The 20,764-nt window shown below is 47.3% G+C and overlaps 1 protein-coding gene across 1 annotated transcript in view; it reads right to left on the bottom strand.

The window, feature by feature from the left end:
* Nucleotides 1-20,764, bottom strand: part of TBRG1 (transforming growth factor beta regulator 1) — a 45,937-nt gene that overhangs the window by 25,044 nt on the left and 129 nt on the right. The window contains exon 2 of the mRNA XM_063943731.1: nt 7,311-7,455. Coding sequence (XP_063799801.1) covers nt 7,311-7,439 — 129 coding nt within the window. The 5' untranslated portion in view covers nt 7,440-7,455. The remainder of the gene's footprint in view (nt 1-7,310; nt 7,456-20,764) is intronic.

Below are 20,764 nucleotides of genomic sequence, written 5' to 3'. Positions count from 1 at the left end.
TAAACTTACATAGGACTACAGAACCAGCATATAAAAAAAAAGACAACTAAAACCTTTTTTTTTTTTCTAGTCCAAATAAAATCAATTTAGATATCGCTACAGCCCTCCCATCCTAAACGTTTCCCCATCGCACCTTATATATATATATATATTTCCTTATAGTCCTCACTCCTTCTGCCCTATTGGGGTATATGCAACTACAGTCGGAAGTTCCGACAGGGCGGAAAGACGGCACTTTCCGCCAATAATCTGAACTTTCCGACACTTCAATATTCAACTGAAGTGCCGTTTTTCCACCCTGTCGAAAAACACATGGATGAGCAGAATTCATGTGTTTTCGACCATTTGAGAGAGGGCGGAAATGAATGGTCGGAATGGGAAGGGAAACGGGCGGAAATGGCCCACTACTGAATACTGACATGTAGGATCCGACTGTAATTGAATATACCCCATAGTGGATTCATCTCTGACGTAATGGAACCCAAAACATTGAACAATGGAAGAGTAAACACTGGTGTGTACAAATAGTGCCAAAAAATACAGATTCAATAAAAAGAAATAAATAAAAAATATAAATAACAAAAATGATCACGAGGTAATAAAAAAATGGAAGTAATACAATGCTGCGCCTGGGAAACGGGAAAACACACACTAAAAGCCTCAACAGCCCATGGAGAGACAATTAGCCGCACTGATTAACTTTAGCCAATTGGATATCCCCCTAAGGGGTATATTTACTCCGGGCATGTATTCAAAGCCACCGATCATCTATGGATTTGACCGATAGGTTTAAATCGGCAATAGAAATAATAAGATTTTACTCACCGGTAAATCTATTTCTCGTAGTCCGTAGTGGATGCTGGGAACTCCGTAAGGACCATGGGGAATAGCGGCTCCGCAGGAGACTGGGCACAACTAAAGAAAGCTTTAGGTCACCTGGTGTGCACTGGCTCCTCCCACTATGACCCTCCTCCAAGCCTCAGTTAGGACACTGTGCCCGGACGAGCTGACATAATAAGGAAGGATTTTGAATCCCGGGTAAGACTCATACCAGCCACACCAATCACACCGTATAACTCGTGATACTATACCCAGTTAACAGTATGAATATAACTGAGCCTCTCAACAGATGGCTCAACAATAACCCTTTAGTTAGGCAATAACTATATACAAGTATTGCAGACAATCCGCACTTGGGATGGGCGCCCAGCATCCACTACGGACTACGAGAAATAGATTTACCGGTGAGTAAAATCTTATTTTCTCTGACGTCCTAGTGGATGCTGGGAACTCCGTAAGGACCATGGGGATTATACCAAAGCTCCCAAACGGGCGGGAGAGTGCGGATGACTCTGCAGCACCGAATGAGAGAACTCCAGGTCCTCCTCAGCCAGGGTATCAATTTTGTAGAATTTAGCAAACGTGTTTGCCCCTGACCAAGTTGCAGCTCGGCAAAGTTGGAAAGCCGAGACCCCTCGGGCAGCCGCCCAAGATGAGCCCACCTTCCTTGTGGAATGGGCTTTTACAGATTTTGGCTGCGGTAGTCCAGCCGCAGAATGCGCCAGCTGAATTGTGCTACAAATCCAGCGAGCAATAGTCTGCTTAGAAGCAGGAGCACCCAGTTTGCTGGGTGCATACAGGATAAACAGCGAGTCAGTTCTCCTGACTCTAGCCGTCCTGGAAACATAATTTTTCAAGGGCCTGACTACGTCCAGTAACTTGGAATCCTCCAAGTCCCTAGTAGCCGCAGGCACTACAATAGTTGGTTCAAGTGAAAAGCTGATATCACCTTAGGGAGAAACTGGGGACGAGTCCTCAATTCTGCCCTATCCATATGGAAAATCAGATAAGGACTTTTATATGACAAAGCCGCCAATTCTGATACACGCCTGGCCGAAGCCGAGGCCAATAACATGACCACTTTCCGCGTGAGATATTTTAGATCCACGGTTTTTAGTGGCTCACACCAATGTGATTTTAAGAAACTCAACACCACGTTGAGAACCCAAGGTGCCACTGGAGGCACAACCGGGGGATGAATATGCAGCACTCCTTTTACAATGTCTGAACTTCAGGTACTGAAGCTAGTTCTTTTTGGAAGAAAATCGACAGAGCCGAGATCTGTACCTTAATGGAGCCTAAGTTTAGGCCCATAGACACTCCTGCTTGTAGGAAATGCAGAAATCGACCTAGTTGAAATTCCTCTGTTGGGGCCTTTTTGGCCTCACACCAAGCAACAAATTTTCGCCATATGCGGTGATAATGTTTTGCAGTTACATCTTTCCTGGCTTGAATCAGCGTAGGAATGACTTCCTCCGGAATGCCCTTTTCCTTTAGGATCCGGCGTTCAACCGCCATGCCGTCAAAACGTAGCCGCGGTAAGTCTTGGAACAGACAGGGCCCCTGCTGCCGCAGGTCCTGTCTGAGCGGCAGAGGCCATGGGTCCTCTGATATAATTTCTTGAAGTTCTGGGTACCAAGCTCTTCTTGGCCAATCCGGAACCACGAGTATCGTTCTTACTCCTCGCCTTCCTATTATTCTCAGTACCTTTTGTATGAGAGGCAGAGGGAGGAACACATAAACCGACTGGTACACCCACGGTGTTACCAGAGCGTCCACAGCTATCGCCTGAGGGTCCTTTGACCTGGCGCAATATCTTTTATAGCTTTTTGTTGAGGCGGGACGCCATCATGTCCACCTGTGGCCTTTCCCAATGGTGTACAATCCTTTGGAAGACTTCTGGATGAAATCCCCACTCTCCCGGGTGGAGGTCGTGTCCGCTGAGAAGATCTGCTTCCCAGTCGTCCACTCTGGGAATGAACACTGCTGACAGTGTTAACACATGATTTTCCACCCATCGGAGAATCCTTGTGGCTTCTGCCATCGCCATCCCGCTTCTTGTGCCGCCCCGTTGGTTTACATGGGCGACTGCCGTGATGTTGTCTGATTGGATCAGTACCGGCTGGTTTTGAAGCAGAGGCCTTGCCTGACTCAGGGCATTGTAAATGGCCCTCAGTTCCAGAATATTTATGTGTAGGGAAGTCACTTGACTTGACCAAAGTCCCTGGAAGTTTTTTCCCTGTGTGACTGCCCCCCAGCCTCAAAGGCTGGCATCCATGGTCACTAGGACCTAGTCCTGTATGCCGAACCTGCGGCCCTCTTGCATGGAACCTGCCGAATGGGATTGCTTCGTAGGAAGCTACCATTTTTTCCCAGGACTCGCGTGCAATGATGCACCGATACCTGTTTTTGCTTCAGGAGGTCTCTGACTAGAGATGACAGTTCCTTGGCTTTCTCCTCCGGGAGAAACACTTATTTCTGTTCTGTGTCCAGAACCATCCCCAGGAACAGTAGACGTGTCGTAGGAACCAGCTGTGACTTTGGACTGTTTAGAATCCAACTGTGCTGTTGTAGCACTTTCCAAAATAGTGCTACCCCGACTAGCAACTGCTCCTTGGACCTTGCCCTTATAAGGATATTGTCCAAGTACGGGATAATTAAAACTCCCTTTTTTCGAAGTAGTATCATCATTTTGGCCATTACCTTGGTAAACACCCTCGGTGCCATGTACAGTCCAAACGGCAGTGTCTGGACTTGGTAATGGTAATCCTGTACCACAAATCTGAGGTACTCCTGGCGAGGATGGTAAATGGGGACATGCAGGTAAGCATCCTTGATGTCCCGGGATCCCATGTAATCCCCCTCGTCCAGGCTTGCAATAACCGCCCTGAGCGATTCCATCTTGAACTTGAATTTTTTTATGTATGTGTTCAAGGATTTTAAATATAAAATGGGTCACACCGAACCATGCGGTTTCGGTACCCCAAACCGTGTGGAATAGTAACCCCGTCCTTGTTGAAGTAGGGGCACCTTGAGTATTACCTGCTGGGAATACAGCTTATTAATTGCCTCTAGCGCAGCCTCCCTGCCTGAGGGAGTTGTCGGCAAGGCATATTTGAGGAAACGGCGGGGGGGGAGACATCTCGAATTCCAGCTTGTACCCCTGAAATACTACTTGAATGAAACAGGGATCCACCTGTGAGCGAGCCCACTGATCGCTGAAATTTTTGAGATGGCCCCCCACCGTACCTGGCTACACCTGTGGAGCCCCCGCGTCATGCTGTGGACTCAGAGGAAGCGAGAGAAGAATTTTGATTCTGGGAACAGGCTGACTGGTGCAGCTTTTCCCCTCTCCCCATGTCTCTGTACAGAAAGGAAGCGCCTTTGACCCGCTTGCTTTTCTGAAGCCGAAAGGACTGTACCTGATAATACAGTGCTTTCTTAATCTGTGAGGAAACCTGAGGTAATGGATACGAGGTCCCAGAGACCATCCCCAAATAATTCCTCACCCTCATAAGGCAGAGTCTCTATGCGCCTTTTAAAGTCAGCATCACCTGTCCAGTGACAGGTCTCTAATACCCTCCTGACAGAATGGTCATTACATTCATTTTGGATGCCAGCCGGCAAAATATCCCTCTGTGCATCCCTCATATATAAGACGACGTCTTTAATATGTTCTCATGTGTGACAGGGTCACCGACCACGCTGCAGCAGCACGATCTGCAGGTCTCAGTCTAGTACCTGAGTGTGTAAATACAGACTTCAGGATAGCCTCCTGCTTTTTATCAACAGGTACCTTCAAAGTGGCCGTTCCTAAAACGGCAGTGCCACCTTTTTTGACAACCGTGTGAGCGCCTTATCCACCCTAGGGGATATCTCCCAGCGTAACTTATCCTCTGGCGGGAAAGGGTACGCCATCAGTAACTTTTTAGAAATTACCAGTTTCTTATCGGGGGGAACCCACGCTTTTCACACACTTCATTCATTCATCTGATGGGGGAACAAAACACTGCCTGCTTTTTCTCCCCAAACATAAAACCCTTTTTTAGTGGTACTTGGGTTAATGTCAGAAATGTGTAACACATTTTTTATTGCCGGGATTAAGTCACGGATGTTCCTAGTGGATTGTGTATATGTCTCAACCTTGTCGACACTGGAGTCAGACTCCGTGTCGACATCTGTGTCTGCCATCTGAGTGAGCGGGCGTTTTTTGAGCCCCTGATGGCCTTTGAGACGCCTGGGCAGGCGCGGACTGAGAAGCCGGCTGTCCCACAGCTGTTACGTCATCCACCCTTTTATGTAAGGAGTTGACACTGTCGGTTAATACCTTTCACCTAACCATCCAGTCTGGTGTCGGCCCCACAGGGGGCGACATCACATTTATCGGCATCTGCTCCGTCACCATATAAGCCTCCTCATTAAACATGTCGACACAGCTGTACCGACACACCGCACACACACAGGGAATGCTCTGACTGAGGACAGGACCCCACAAAGCCCTTTGGGGAGACAGAGAGAGAGTATGCCAGCACACACCAGAGCGCTATATAATGTGGGGATTAACACTATAACTGAGTGAAATTTCCCCAATAGCTGCTTGTATATATAATATTGCGCCTAAATTTGGTGCCCCCCCTCTCTTTTTAACCCTTTGAGCCTGAAAACTACAGGGGAGAGCCTGGGGAGCTGTCTTCCAGCTGCACTGTGAAGAGAAAATGGCGCCAGTGTGTCTGAGGGAGATAGCTCCGCCCCTTTTTCGCTGACTTTTCTCCCGCTTTTTTCTGGATTCTGGCAGGGGTATTTACCACATATATAGCCTCTGGGGCTATATATTGGGGTATTTTTGCCAGCCAAGGTGTTAATATTGCTGCTCAGGGCGCCCCCCCCCAGCGCCCTGCACCCTCAGTGACCGGAGTGTGAGGTGTACATGAGGAGCAATGGCGCACAGCTGCAGTGCTGTGCGCTACCTTGGTGAAGACTGATGTCTTCTGCCGCCGATTTTCCGGACCTCTTCTTGCTTCTGGCTCTGTAAGGGGGACGGCGGCGCGGCTCCGGGACCGAACACCAAGGACTGGGCCTGCGGTCGATCCCTCTGGAGCTAATGGTGTCCAGTAGCCTAAGAAGCCCAATCCGGCTGCAAGCAGGCGAGTTCGCTTCTTCTCCCCTTAGTCCCTCGCTGCAGTGAGCCTGTTGCCAGCAGGTCTCACTGAAAATAAAAAACCTAAATCTATACTTTCTTTCTAAGGGCTCAGGAGAGCCCCTAGTGTGCATCCAACCTCGGCCGGGCACAAAATCTAACTGAGGCTTGGAGGAGGGTCATAGTGGGAGGAGCCAGTGCACACCAGGTGACCTAAAGCTTTCTTTAGTTGTGCCCAGTCTCCTGCGGAGCCGCTATTCCCCATGGTCCTTACGGAGTTCCCAGCATCCACTAGGACGTCAGAGAAATAAATGCTAAACCAGCCTGATTAAGCATTTATTCCAATTGCCGATTTAAACCAAAGTTGCCGATGACCGTCAGCTTTGATGAGCTGGCAATTAGTAAATATGCCCCCCTTAAGGATAACAACAGAGTTTAGATTATTATACAGTGACTAACTTTCTAATTCAGTCTCTTTCTGCAGATAATTTTTCCTCCTGTCACCCGGAGCTGACCCTATTTCTGTCCGCCGCAGTGGGCACTGCAGGAAGTGCCCAGACTCCGAGCAATCACACCTCACGTTGGCGGCAGAATAGTCACAAGTGACACATCCTTGGACTGACTGTGAGGTTCCTCAGACACGTGAGGGAATACTGCAGAACAGAAATGAAAAGACGGCAGGGGTAATATGCCAAAACATCTACATATAGGGGGTCATTCCGAGATGACAGCTACAATCATTCACACTGACATGCGGGGGGGACGCCCAGCACAGGGCTATTCCTCCCCGCATGTTAGTGCCGCCCCCGCCCCGCAGAAGTGCAAAGGTATCGCACAGCGGCAATGCCTTTGCACTTCAAGAGTAGCTCCCGACCAGCGCAGCTTTAGCGTGCTGGCTGGGAGCTACTCATCGTTCCCCGGCCCGCAGCGGCTGCGTGCGATGTCACGCAGCTGCTGCGGCCCGCCCCCCTCCCCCCATTCGGTCCGGCCACGCCTGCATTGGCCGGACCGGACCCACGAAACGACAGCCAAACAACCCCCGCCCCTGCCTGTCAATCAGGCAGAGGCGATCGCAGCGGCCCGATGGCCTTCGACAGTCTGGCATGCGCCGGTGCATGCACAGTTCTGACCCGATCGCACCACTGCGATAAACGGCAGTGTGCGATCGGGTCAGAATGACGCCCATAGTAGTGTGCCCCAGAGCCCTAACAGCTCACCAGGAATCACCAGGACCCGCCACCTCTATGATGTCATTGGCACCATGTAGATTGATAGGCTGTATTCAAAATTAATATGGGTTTATATAATAGTATATAACATGCACGTTACGCACAAACACCATGGCTTTAGCGATTCTCCGCAGCCGCAGGCACTTCAGCCGGTACTTCTCCTTGTGACTTCTCCGCTTACTCTTCATCTTCACATCGTAGTAAGAGGCGTGTGACGGGAATGTAGGGTTCATCCTTCCCGGGCGCGCACTGGGGCAGAAGCAATGGGCAGATTATAATGTAATTACACCAGCGCACATCTATATATCTCATCACGTGTAACATTCAGCAACGCAATTCTAAAGAGAGTAATGGCAGCCTGTTACGTATCACCCAATCATCCATCCCATTGGTGGGCACAAAACGTGTATAAACTAAAGAAATCGCCCACACATACTGCATTACCTGGCACAGGAAAAACTGCCCAGCTGTGGAAGTAATGACCGGGAACATGGCTGCTGGACGGGTAGACGTCGCCACGTCATGCTTAGGATAATTTAGGTATATAACAGCCCATCATATATAATGTGACGTCACTGCCTCACCTCCGCGTGCAAGGTTTCTCCCGTGCTGCCCCTCTACTGTGGAACTCACCCCCTACTACTCAGACATTCTGCCAGTCTACAGACTCATCTATTCAGAAGTCATATCACTCATAACACACTACTTACCCCTCTGAACACCACAGCTACCCTCTACTTACCCCTCCACCCTAACTGCATCATTGTTTCTAGACATCCTATATATCCCTGTATACTGCCCTCTATATCACTGTGCAGCTCTGTGGACACTGTGTGGCCCCCGCAAAATAACTTCCTGCAACAAAGTTTCTCCAATATACAAAGTTAGTCCCCAGGAAATGACCCTACTCTGCAGTTGTGACATGTGCGGTGGCACCATCAAGTGGAGATGGATTTCAGCACTTTTATAGGCATTTTTTAGCATGCACATTTAAAAAAATAATAAAGCACACATAAAAAGACAAGACTCAGAAAATAGAAAACTGTGACAATATGTACACACACATCACGTTGCGATTAAGACGCATTTTCGGAAATAAAGAAGCCCTATGCTAGAAGAGTATCACGTGACCTGGCATGCCAAAGGGGGCTGTAAGGTGTGACTGCAGGAAAGATGTATGGGGACACATCTGTACATAGCCACACACACACATACAGTGTGTGTGTGTGTGTATATGTGTATATATATATATATATATACACACACACACATACAGTGTGTGTGTATATATATATATATATATATATATATATATACACACACACACACACACACATACACACACACACATACAGTGGGGCAAAAAAGTATTTGGACAGCTACCGATTGTGCAAGTTGACCCACTTAAAAAAATGAGAGAGAGGTCTGTAAATTCCATCATAGGTTCACTTCAACTGTGAGAGAGAGAGAGAATCTGGAAATCACATTGTATGATTTTTAAACAATTTATTTGTATATTCTTGCGGGAAAAAAATATTTGGACAATCAAAAAGTTTAACTCAATACTTTGTAATATAACCTCGGTTGGCAATTACAGAGGTCAAACGTTTCCTGTAGTTCTTGACCAGGTTTGCACACACTGTAGCAGGTATTTTGGCCCACTCTTCCATGCAGATCTTCTCTAGATCTGTCATGTTTGGGGCTGTCGCCGGGCAACACGGACTTTCTACTCCCTCCACAGATTTTCTATTGGGTTGAGGTCTGGAGACTGGCTAGGCCACTCCAGAACCTTGAAATGCTTCTTACGGAGCCACTCCTTAGTAGCCCGGGCGGTGTGTTTGGGGTCATTGTCATGCTGGAAGACCCAGCCACGTTCCATCTTCAATGCTCTTACTGAGGGAAGGAGGTTTTTGCCCAAAATCTCACAATACATGGCCCCATTCATCCTCTCCTTAATATGGATCAGTCGTCCTGTCCCCTTTGCAGGAAAGCAGCTACAAAGCATGATGTTTCCACCCCCATGCTTCACAGTGGGTATGGTGTTCTTGGGATGCCATTCATCATTCTTCTCCCTCCAAACACGGCAAGTGGAGTTTATACCAAAAAGTTTGATTTTGTTCTCATCTGACCACATTACATTCTCCCAATCCTCCTCTGGATCATCCATATGGTCACTGGCAAACTTTAGACGTGCCTAGACGTGTGCTGGCTTAAGCAGGGGGACCTTTCGGGGGCTGCAGGATTTCAATCCATGACGACGTAGTGTGTTACTAATGGTAACCTTTGTGACTGTGGTCCCAGCTCTCTTGAGGTCATTGACCAGGTCCCCCCGTGTAGTTCTGGGCTGATTCCCCACCATTCTCAAGATCATTGATACCCCATGAGGTGAGATCTTGCATGGAGCCCCAGGTCGAGGGAGATTGTCAGTGATCTTGTATTTCTTCCATTTTTTAATAATTGCGCCAACAGTTGATCTCTTCTCACCAAGCTGCTTGCCTATTGTTGAGTAGCTCATCCCAGCCTTGTGCAGCTCTACAGTTTTGTCCCTGGTGTCCTTAGACAGCTCTCTGGTCTTGGCCATGGTGGAGAGGTAGCAGTCTGACTGTTTGAGGGTGTGGACAAGTGTCTTTTATACAGATAACCAGTTCAAACAGGTGCGATTAATACAGGTAACGAGTGGAGGATAGAAGAGCTTCTTAAAGAAGAAGTAACAGGTCTGTGAGAGCCAGAAATCTTGCTGCTTGGTAGGTGCCCAAATATTTATTTTCCACAAGAATATACAAGTAGATTGTTTAAAAATCATACAACGTGATTTTCTGGGGTTTTTTTTTTTTTTCAGGTTCTGTCTCTCACAGTTGAAGTGTACCTATGATGGAAATTACAGACCTTTCATCTTTTTAAGTGAGTCAACGTGGACAATCGGTGGCTGTCCATATACTTTTTTGCCCCACTGTATGATCTTATTTGATCCTGGGTTTTTTCTATTGTTGAAGTCCCGTGAATGCCACTTCCTCATCTACATAGATAGATAGAGATATATATATATATACACATACATATATATATACACACACACACACACACACACACACACACACACACACACACACAGGTTGAGTATCCCTTATCCAAAATGCTTGGGACCAGAAGTATTTTGGATATGGGATTTTTCCGTATTTTGGAATAACTGCATACCATAATGAGATATCATGGTGATGGGACATAAGTCTAAGCACAGAATGTATTTATGTTACATATACACCTTATACACACAGCCTGAAGGGCATTTCATACAATATTTTTAATAACTGTGTATTAAACAAAGTTTGTGTACATTGAGCCATCAGAAAACAAAGGTTTCACTATCTCACTCAAAAAAATTCTGTATTTCGGAATATTTGGATATGGGATACTCAACCTCTATCTATCTATATATAGATTTACACGGTCACACACACATACATACACACACCTTTACACACACACACACATACGTACAGTCACACACCTCTACACATACATTCCTACAGTCACACACATATACACACAGGGGGGTATTCAATTGGCTCCGGTTTTTACAGAGCTTTAGAATTTACACCACTGCGTATTCAATTGTGGGCCGTTTTCGCTCATTTGTAAGGAATTTTCAGCAATGCCTTTTCACTTTTTTTTGTGTGAAAAGGCACTGGCGAAAAAATGCCTCAAAATCAGCTATAACAGCCCACGTTTTCGACGGCGCATATGTGCGAAAACAAGTGGATTTCCCGATCCACGTGTTTTTTTTTTGCTCCTGCCGAATGTTTCGCCTAAACAAAACAAAAACGGCCCTGCTGTTGCATAGGGCGAATCCTCATTCACCCTAAAAAATAGCGACAAGTAACTGAATACCCCCCACAGTCATACGTAGTCACACACTTATACACACACATACATAGTCACACACATATACACACACATACCTACAGTCACACACATAGTCACACACATACGTAAAGTCACATACATACAGTCACACACATATACACACATGCATACAGTCACACACATATACACACATGCATACAGTCACACACATATACCTACAGTCACACACTTATACACATACAGGCACACATATGTACTGTCACACATTTATACTAGAGATGTGCACTTGAAATTTTTCGGGTTTTGTGTTTTGGTTTCGGTTCCGCGGCCGTGTTTTGGGTTCGACCGCGTTTTGGCAAAACCTCACCGAATTTTTTTGGTCGGATTCGGGTGTGTTTTGGATTCGGGTGTTTTTTTCAAAAAACACTAAAAAACAGCTTAAATCATAGAATTTGGGGGTCATTTTGATCCCAAAGTATTATTAACCTCAAAAAACATAATTTCCACTCATTTTCAGTCTATTCTGAACACCTCACACCTCACAATATTATTTTTAGTCCTAAAATTTGCACCGAGGTCGCTGGATGACTAAGCTAAGCGACCCTAGTGGCCGACACAAACACCTGGCCCATCTAGGAGTGGCACTGCAGTGTCACGCAGGATGGCCCTTCCAAAAAACACTCCCCAAACAGCACATGACGCAAAGAAAAAAAGAGGCGCAATGAGGTAGCTGTGTGAGTAAGCTAAGCGACCCTAGTGGCCGACACAAACACCTGGCCCATCTAGGAGTGGCACTGCAGTGTCACGCAGGATGGCCCTTCCAAAAAACACTCCCCAAACAGCACATGACGCAAAGAAAAAAAGAGGCGCAATGAGGTAGCTGTGTGAGTAAGATAAGCGACCCTAGTGGCCGACACAAACACCTGGCCCATCTAGGAGTGGCACTGCAGTGTCACGCAGGATGGCCCTTCCAAAAAACACTCCCCAAACAGCACATGACGCAAAGAAAAAAAGAGGCGCAATGAGGTAGCTGTGTGAGTAAGATAAGCGACCCTAGTGGCCGACACAAACACCTGGCCCATCTAGGAGTGGCACTGCAGTGTCACGCAGGATGGCCCTTCCAAAAAACACTCCCCAAACAGCACATGACGCAAAGAAAAAAAGAGGCGCAATGAGGTAGCTGTGTGAGTAAGATAAGCGACCCTAGTGGCCGACACAAACACCTGGCCCATCTAGGAGTGGCACTGCAGTGTCACGCAGGATGGCCCTTCCAAAAAACACTCCCCAAACAGCACATGACGCAAAGAAAAAAAGAGGCGCAATGAGGTAGCTGTGTGAGTAAGATAAGCGACCCTAGTGGCCGACACAAACACCTGGCCCATCTAGGAGTGGCACTGCAGTGTCACGCAGGATGGCCCTTCAAAAAAATACTCCCCAAACAGCACATGACGCAAAGAAAAATGAAAGAAAAAAAGAGGTGCAAGATGGAATTGTCCTTGGGCCCTCCACCCACCCTTATGTTGTATAAACAGGACATGCACACTTTAACCAACCCATCATTTCAGTGACAGGGTCTGCCTCAGCCGTTCCTTGCCACTCCGTGTGGTAAATGGCATATTGGCAAGTTTACGCTTCTCCTCCGACAATTTTATTTTAGATTTTTGAGTCATTTTTTTACTGATATTTGGTGTTTTGGATTTTACATGCTCTGTACTATGACATTGGGCATCGGCCTTGGCAGACGACGTTGCTGGCATTTCATCGTCTCGGCCATGACTAGTGGCAGCAGCTTCAGCACGAGGTGGAAGTCGATCTTGATCTTTCCCTATTTTTGGAACCTCAACATTTTTGTTCTCCATATTTTAATAGGCACAACTAAAAGGCACCTCAGGTAAACAATGTAGATGGATGGATACTAGTATACTTATGGATGACGAGCGACTGCCGACACAGAGGTAGCTACAGCCGTGGACTACCGTACTGTGTCTGCTGCTAATATAGACAGGATGATAATGAGATAAAATTAAAATATATATATATATCACACTAGTACTGCAGCCGGACAGGTATATATTATGTAATGACGGACCTGCTGGACACTGTCTGTCAGACTCAGCACTGCAGACTCCTAAAGTAAGCTACTAGTATCAAGAAGATAGAAAAAAAAAACCCACGGGTAGGTGGTATACAATTATGGATGGACGAGCGACTGCCGACACAGAGGTAGCTACAGCCGTGGACTACCGTACTGTGTCTGCTGCTAATATAGACTGGATGATAATGAGATAAAATTAAAATATATATATATATATATCACACTAGTACTGCAGCCGGACAGGTATATATTATGTAATGACGGACCTGCTGGACACTGTCTGTCAGCACTGCAGACTCCTAAAGTAAGCTACTAGTATCAAGAAGATAGAAAAAAAAAAAAAAAACACGGGTAGGTGGTATACAATTATGGATGGACGAGCGACTGCCGACACAGAGGTAGCTACAGCCGTGGACTACCGTACTGTGTCTGCTGCTAATATAGACTGGATGATAATGAGATAAAATTAAAATAAGATTTTACTTACCGATAAATCTATTTCTCGTAGTCCGTAGTGGATGCTGGGACTCCGTAAGGACCATGGGGAATAGCGGCTCCGCAGGAGACAGGGCACAAAATAAAAGCTTAAGGATCAGGTGGTGTGCACTGGCTCCTCCCCCTATGACCCTCCTCCAAGCCTCAGTTAGGATACTGTGCCCGGACGAGCGTACATAATAAGGAAGGATATTGAATCCCGGGTAAGACTCATACCAGCCACACCAATCACACCGTACAACTCGTGATCTGAACCCAGTTAACAGTATGATAAACGCAAAGGAGCCTCTGAAAAGATGGCTCACAACAATAATAACCCGAATTTTTGTAACAATAACTATATACAAGTATTGCAGACAATCCGCACTAGGGATGGGCGCCCAGCATCCACTACGGACTACGAGAAATAGATTTATCGGTAAGTAAAATCTTATTTTCTCTGACGTCCTAGTGGATGCTGGGACTCCGTAAGGACCATGGGGATTATACCAAAGCTCCCAAACGGGCGGGAGAGTGCGGATGACTCTGCAGCACCGAATGAGAGAACTCCAGGTCCTCCTCAGCCAGGGTATCAAATTTGTAGAATTTAGCAAACGTGTTTGCCCCTGACCAAGTAGCTGCTCGGCAAAGTTGTAAAGCCGAGACCCCTCGGGCAGCCGCCCAAGATGAGCCCACTTTCCTTGTGGAATGGGCTTTTACTGATTTTGGTTGTGGCAATCCTGCCACAGAATGTGCAAGCTGAATTGTACTACAAATCCAACGAGCAATCGTCTGCTTTGAAGCAGGAGCACCCAGCTTGTTGGGTGCATACAGGATAAACAGCGAGTCAGATTTTCTGACTCCAGCCGTCCTGGAAACATATATTTTCAAGGCCCTGACAACGTCAAGCAACTTAGAGTCCTCTAAGTCCCTGGTAGCCGCAGGTACCACAATAGGTTGGTTCATGTGAAATGCAGAAAACACCTTAGGTAGAAATTGAGGACGAGTCCTCAATTCCGCCCTGTCAGAATGAAAAATTAAGTAAGGGCTTTTATATGATAAAGCCGCCAATTCTGACACACGCCTGGCTGAAGCCAAGGCTAACAGCATCGACACCTTCCATGTGAGATATTTTAAGTCCACAGTGGAAAGTGGTTCAAACCAGTGTGACTTTAGAAAACTCAACACAACATTGAGATCCCAAGGTGCCACTGGAGGCACAAAAGGAGGCTGTATGTGCAGCACCCCTTTTACAAAAGTCTGAACTTCAGGTACTGAAGCCAGTTCTTTCTGGAAGAAAATCGACAGGGCCGAAATTTGAACCTTAATGGACCCCAATTTTAGGCCCATAGACAGTCCTGTTTGCAGGAAATGAAGGAAACGACCCAGTTGAAATTCCTCTGTAGGGGCCTTCTTGGCCTCACACCACGCAACATATTTACGCCAAATGCGGTGATAATGTTTTGCGGTTACGTCCTTCCTGGCTTTGACCAGAGTAGGGATGACTTCTTCTGGAATGCCTTTTTCCCTCAGGATCCGGCGTTCAACCGCCATGCCGTCAAACGCAGCCGCGGTAAGTCTTGGAACAGACAAGGCCCCTGCAGTAGCAGGTCCTTTCTTAGAGGTAGAGGCCACGGTTCGTCCGTGAGCATCTCTTGAAGTTCCGGGTACCAAGTCCTTCTTGGCCAATCCGGAACCACGAGTATAGTTCTTACTCCTCTCCTTCTTATGATTCTCAGTACTTTTGGTATGAGAGGCAGAGGAGGGAACACATACACTGACTGGTACACCCACGGCGTTACCAGAGCGTCCACTGCTATTGCCTGAGGGTCCCTTGACCTGGCGCAATATCTGTCCAGTATTTTGTTTAGACGTGACGCCATCATGTCCACCTTTGGTTTTTCCCAACGGTTTACAATCAGGTGGAAGACTTCTGGGTGAAGTCCCCACTCTCCCGGGTGAAGGTCGTGTCTGCTGAGGAAGTCTGCTTCCCAGTTGTCCACTCCCGGAATGAACACTGCTGACAGTGCTATCACATGATTTTCCGCCCAGCGAAGAATCCTTGCAGCTTCTGCCATTGCCCTCCTGCTTCTCGTGCCGCCCTGTCTGTTTACGTGGGCGACTGACGTGATGTTGTCCGATTGGATCAACACCGCCTGACCCTGAAGCAGAGGTTTTGCTTGACTTAGGGCATTGTAAATGGCCCTTAGTTCCAGAATGTTTATATGAAGAGATGTTTCCATGCTTGACCACAAGCCCTGGAAATTCCTTCCCTGTGTGACTGCTCCCCAGCCTCTCAGGCTGGCATCCGTGGTTACCAGGATCCAATCCTGAATGCCAAATCTGCGGCCCTCTAGTAGATGAGCACTCTGCAGCCACCACAGGAGAGACACCCTTGTCCTTGGCGACAGGGTTATCCGCTGATGCATCTGCAGATGCGATCCGGACCATTTGTCCAGTAGATCCCACTGAAACGTTCTTGCATGGAATCTTCCGAATGGAATCGCTTCGTAAGAAGCCACCATTTTTCCCAGGACCCTCGTGCACTGATGCACTGAGACCTGTCCTGGTTTTAGGAGGTTCCTGACTAGCTCGGATAACTCCCTGGCCTTCTCCTCCGGGAGAAACACCTTCTTCTGGACTGTGTCCAAAATCATTCCTAGGAACAGTAGACGTGTCGTTGGAATCAGCTGCGATTTTGGAATATTTAGAATCCACCCGTGCTGACGTAACACTACCTGAGATAGTGCTACTCCGACTTCTAACTGTTCCCTGGATCTTGCCCTTATCAGGAGATCGTCCAAGTAAGGGATAATTAAAATGCCTTTTCTTCGTAGAAGAATCATCATTTCGGCCATTACCTTGGTAAAGACCTGAGGTGCCGTGGACAATCCAAACGGCAGCGTCTGAAACTGATAATGACAGTTTTGTACTACAAACCTGAGGTACCCTTGGTGAGAAGGGTATATTGGGACGTGGAGATAAGCATCTTTGATGTCCAGAGACACCATATAGTCCCCTTCTTCCAGGTTCGCTATCACTGCTCTGAGTGACTCCATCTTGAATTTGAACCTTTTTATGTAAGTGTTCAAGGATTTCAGATTTAAAATTGGTCTCACCGAGCCGTCCGGCTTCGGTACCACAAACAGCGTGGAATAATACCCCTTTCCCTGTTGCAGGAGGGGTACCTTGATTATCACCTGCTGGGAATACAGCTTGTGAATGGCTTCCAAAACTGCCTCCCTGTCGGAGGGAGACTTTGGTAAAGCAGACTTCAGGAACCGATGAGGGGGAAACGTCTCGAATTCCAGTTTGTACCCCTGCGATACTACCTGTAGAATCCAGGGATCCACTTGCGAGTGAGCCCACTGCGCGTTGAAATTCTTGAGACGGGCCCCCACCATATCTGAGTCTGCTTGTAAAGCCCCAGCGTCATGCTGAAGACTTGGCAGAAGCAGGGGAGGGCTTCTGCTCCTGGGAAGCGGCTGCATGGTGCAGTCTTTTTCCTCTTCCTCTGCCCCGGGGCAGAAAGGAGTGGCCTTTTGCTCGCTTGTACTTATGGGAACGAAAGGACTGAGTTTGAAAAGACGGTGTCTTTTTCTGCTGATGTGGAGTGACCTGGGGTAAAAAGGTGGATTTTCCAGCCGTTGCCGTGGCCACCAGGTCCGATAGACCAGCCCCAAATAACTCCTCCCCTTTATACGGCAATACTTCCATGTGCCGTTTGGAATCCGCATCCCCTGACCACTGTCGCGTCCATAACGCTCTTCTGGCAGAGATGGACATAGCACTTACTCTTGATGCCAGGGTGCAAATATCCCTCTGTGCATCACGCATATATAGTAATGCATCCTTTAAATGTTCTATAGTTAACAAAATATTGTCCCTATCCAGGGTATCAATATTCTCGGTCAGGGAATCCGACCATGCGACTCCAGCACTGCACATCCAGGCTGAGGCGATTGCTGGTCGCAGTATAACACCAGTATGTGTGTATATACTTTTTAGGATATTTTCCAGCCTTCTATCAGCTGGTTCTTTGAGGGTAGCCGTATCAGGAGACGGTAACGCTACTTGTTTTGATAAACGTGTGAGCGCCTTATCTACCCTAGGGGGTGTTTCCCAACGCGCCCTAACCTCTGGCGGGAAAGGATATAATGCTAATAATTTTTTAGAAATTAGCTGTTTTTTTATCGGGGGAAACCCACGCTTTTTCACACACCTCATTTATTTCCTCTGACTCAGGAAAAAATATTGGTAGTTTTTTCTCACCCCACATAATACCCTTCTTTGTGGTACTTGTAGTGTCAGAAAGGTTCAATGCCTCTTTCATTGCCGTGATCATGTAACGTGTGGCCCTACTGGACATTACGTTTGTCTCGTCACCGTCGACACTAGACTCAGTATCTGTGTCAGGGTCTGTGTCGACTCACTGAGGTAACGGGCGTTTTAGCGCCCCTGACGGTGTTTGAGACGCCTGGACAGGCACTAATTGATTTGCCGGCTGTCTCATGTCGTCAACAGTTTTTTGTAAATTGCTGACATTATCACTTAATTGTTTAAATACAATCATCCAGTCAGGTGTCGACTCCCTAGGGGGTGACATCACCAACACAGGCAACTGCTCCGCCTCCACATCATTTTCCTCCTCATACATGTCGACACACGCGTACCGACACACAGCACACACACCGGGAATGCTCTGATAGAGGACAGGACCCCACTTAGCCCTTTGGAGAGACAGAGGGAGAGTCTGCCAGCACACACCCAGCGCTATATATATATATATAGGGATAACCTTATATAAGTGTTACTCCCTTATAGCTGCTGTTAATATATTTATTTGCTGCCAAACGTGCCCCCCCTTCTCTTTTTTACCCTGATTCTGAAGCAGGACTGCAGGGGAGAGTCAGGGAGCCGTCCTTCCAGCGGAGCTGTGAGGGAAAATGGCGCTTGTGTGCTGAGGAGATAGGCTCCGCCCCTTCACGACGTCCTTATCTCCCGCTTTTTTGTGTAAAATGGCAGGGGATTAAAATACATTCATATAGCCCAGGAGCTATATGTGATGTATTCTGTTTTGCCACCTAAGGTATTCTGTTATATTGCGTCTCAGGGCGCTCCCCCCCCAGCGCCCTGCACCCTCAGTGACCGGAGTGTGAAGTGTGCTGAGAGCAATGGCGCACAGCTGCGGTGCTGTGCGCTACCTTAGTCTGAAGACAGGATGTCTTCTGCCGCCGATTTCACCGGACCTCTTCGTCTCTTCTGGCTCTGTAAGGGGGACGGCGGCGCGGCTCCGGTGACCCATCCAGGCTGAACCTGTGATCGTCCCTCTGGAGCTAGTGTCCAGTAGCCTAAGAAACCCGATCCACTCTGCACTCAGGTGAGTCCGTTTCTTCTCCCCTTAGTCCCACGATGCAGTGAGCCTGTTGCCAGCAGGACTCACTGAAAATAAAAAAAACCTAACTAAACTTTTATTCTAAGCAGCTCAGGAGAGCCACCTAGATTGCACCCTTCTCGGCCGGGCACAAAAATCTAACTGAGGCTTGGAGGAGGGTCATAGGGGGAGGAGCCAGTGCACACCACCTGATCCTTAAGCTTTTATTTTGTGCCCTGTCTCCTGCGGAGCCGCTATTCCCCATGGTCCTTACGGAGTCCCAGCATCCACTAGGACGTCAGAGAAAATATATATATATATCACACTAGTACTGCAGCCGGACAGGTATATATTATGTAATGACGGACCTGCTGGACACTGTCTGTCAGCACTGCAGACTCCTAAAGTAAGCTACTAGTATCAAGAAGATAGAAAAAAAAAAAAAACACGGGTAGGTGGTATACAATTATGGATGGACGAGCGACTGCCGACACAGAGGTAGCTACAGCCGTGGACTACCGTACTGTGTCTGCTGCTAATATAGACTGGATGATAATGAGATAAAATTAAAATATATATATATATATATATCACACTAGTACTGCAGCTGGACAGGTATATATTATGTAATGACGGACCTGCTGGACACTGTCTGTCAGACTCAGCACTGCAGACTCCTAAAGTAAGCTACTAGTATCAAGAAGATAGAAAAAAAAAAACCACGGGTAGGTGGTATACAATTATGGATGGACGAGCGACTGCCGACACAGAGGTAGCTACAGCCGTGGACTACCGTACTGTGTCTGCTGCTAATATAGACTGGATGATAATGAGATAAAATTAAAATATATATATATCACACTAGTACAGCAGCCGGACAGGTATATATTATGTAATGACGGACCTGCTGGACACTGTCTGCAGAATGCGTTTATAAAAACACCACACGACGAGTGTTTAACTTTTTCAGGCAGACAATCACAATATACTGGTGGTCAGCAGACAATCACAATATACTGGTGGTCAGTGGTCACTGGTCAGTCACACTGGCAGTGGCACTCTGGCAGCAAAAGTGTGCACTGTACTTAAAATATGTACTCCTGCTATAACTGCTCCCCAGTCTCCCCCACAATTAAGCTGAGTGAGCAGTGAGCACTCAGCACAGTCAGATAATGATATACAGTATTACATATGATGCAGCACACTGGGCTGAGCACAGATATGGTATGTGACTGTGTCACACTGTGTATCGTTTTTTTTCAGGCAGAGAACGGATTAATTAAAACTGGTGCCTGGTGGTCACTGGTCACACTATCAGCAGCAAGTAGTACTCCTCCTAATAATATGCTCCCCAAAATTTGTGTCTCTCTCTAGTACTCTAGTCTAAACGGTGAGGACGCCAGCCACGTCCTCTCCCTATCAATCTCAATGCACGTGTGAAAATGGCGGCGATGCGCGGCTCCTTATATAGAATCCGAGTCTCGCGATAGAATCCGAGCCTCGCGAGAATCCGACAGCGGTATGATGACGTTCGGGCGCGCTCGGGTTAACCGAGCAAGGCGGGAAGATCCGAGTCGCTCGGCCCCGTGTAAAAAAACCTGAAGTTCGGGCGGGTTCGGATTCCGAGGAACCGAACCCGCTCATCTCTAATTTATATACACATACATAGTCACACACCATACCTCGGCTCTGCCCCCTACTCCCCCTCTGTATATGTATACACAGTATATACATCACGTTACATACTCACT

This window comes from Pseudophryne corroboree, chromosome 10 (assembly GCF_028390025.1).
Source record: "Pseudophryne corroboree isolate aPseCor3 chromosome 10, aPseCor3.hap2, whole genome shotgun sequence".
NCBI lineage: Eukaryota > Metazoa > Chordata > Amphibia > Anura > Myobatrachidae > Pseudophryne > Pseudophryne corroboree.
The sequence above is the reverse complement of the archived record's forward strand: the minus strand, read 5'-3'. Positions and strand labels throughout refer to the sequence as shown.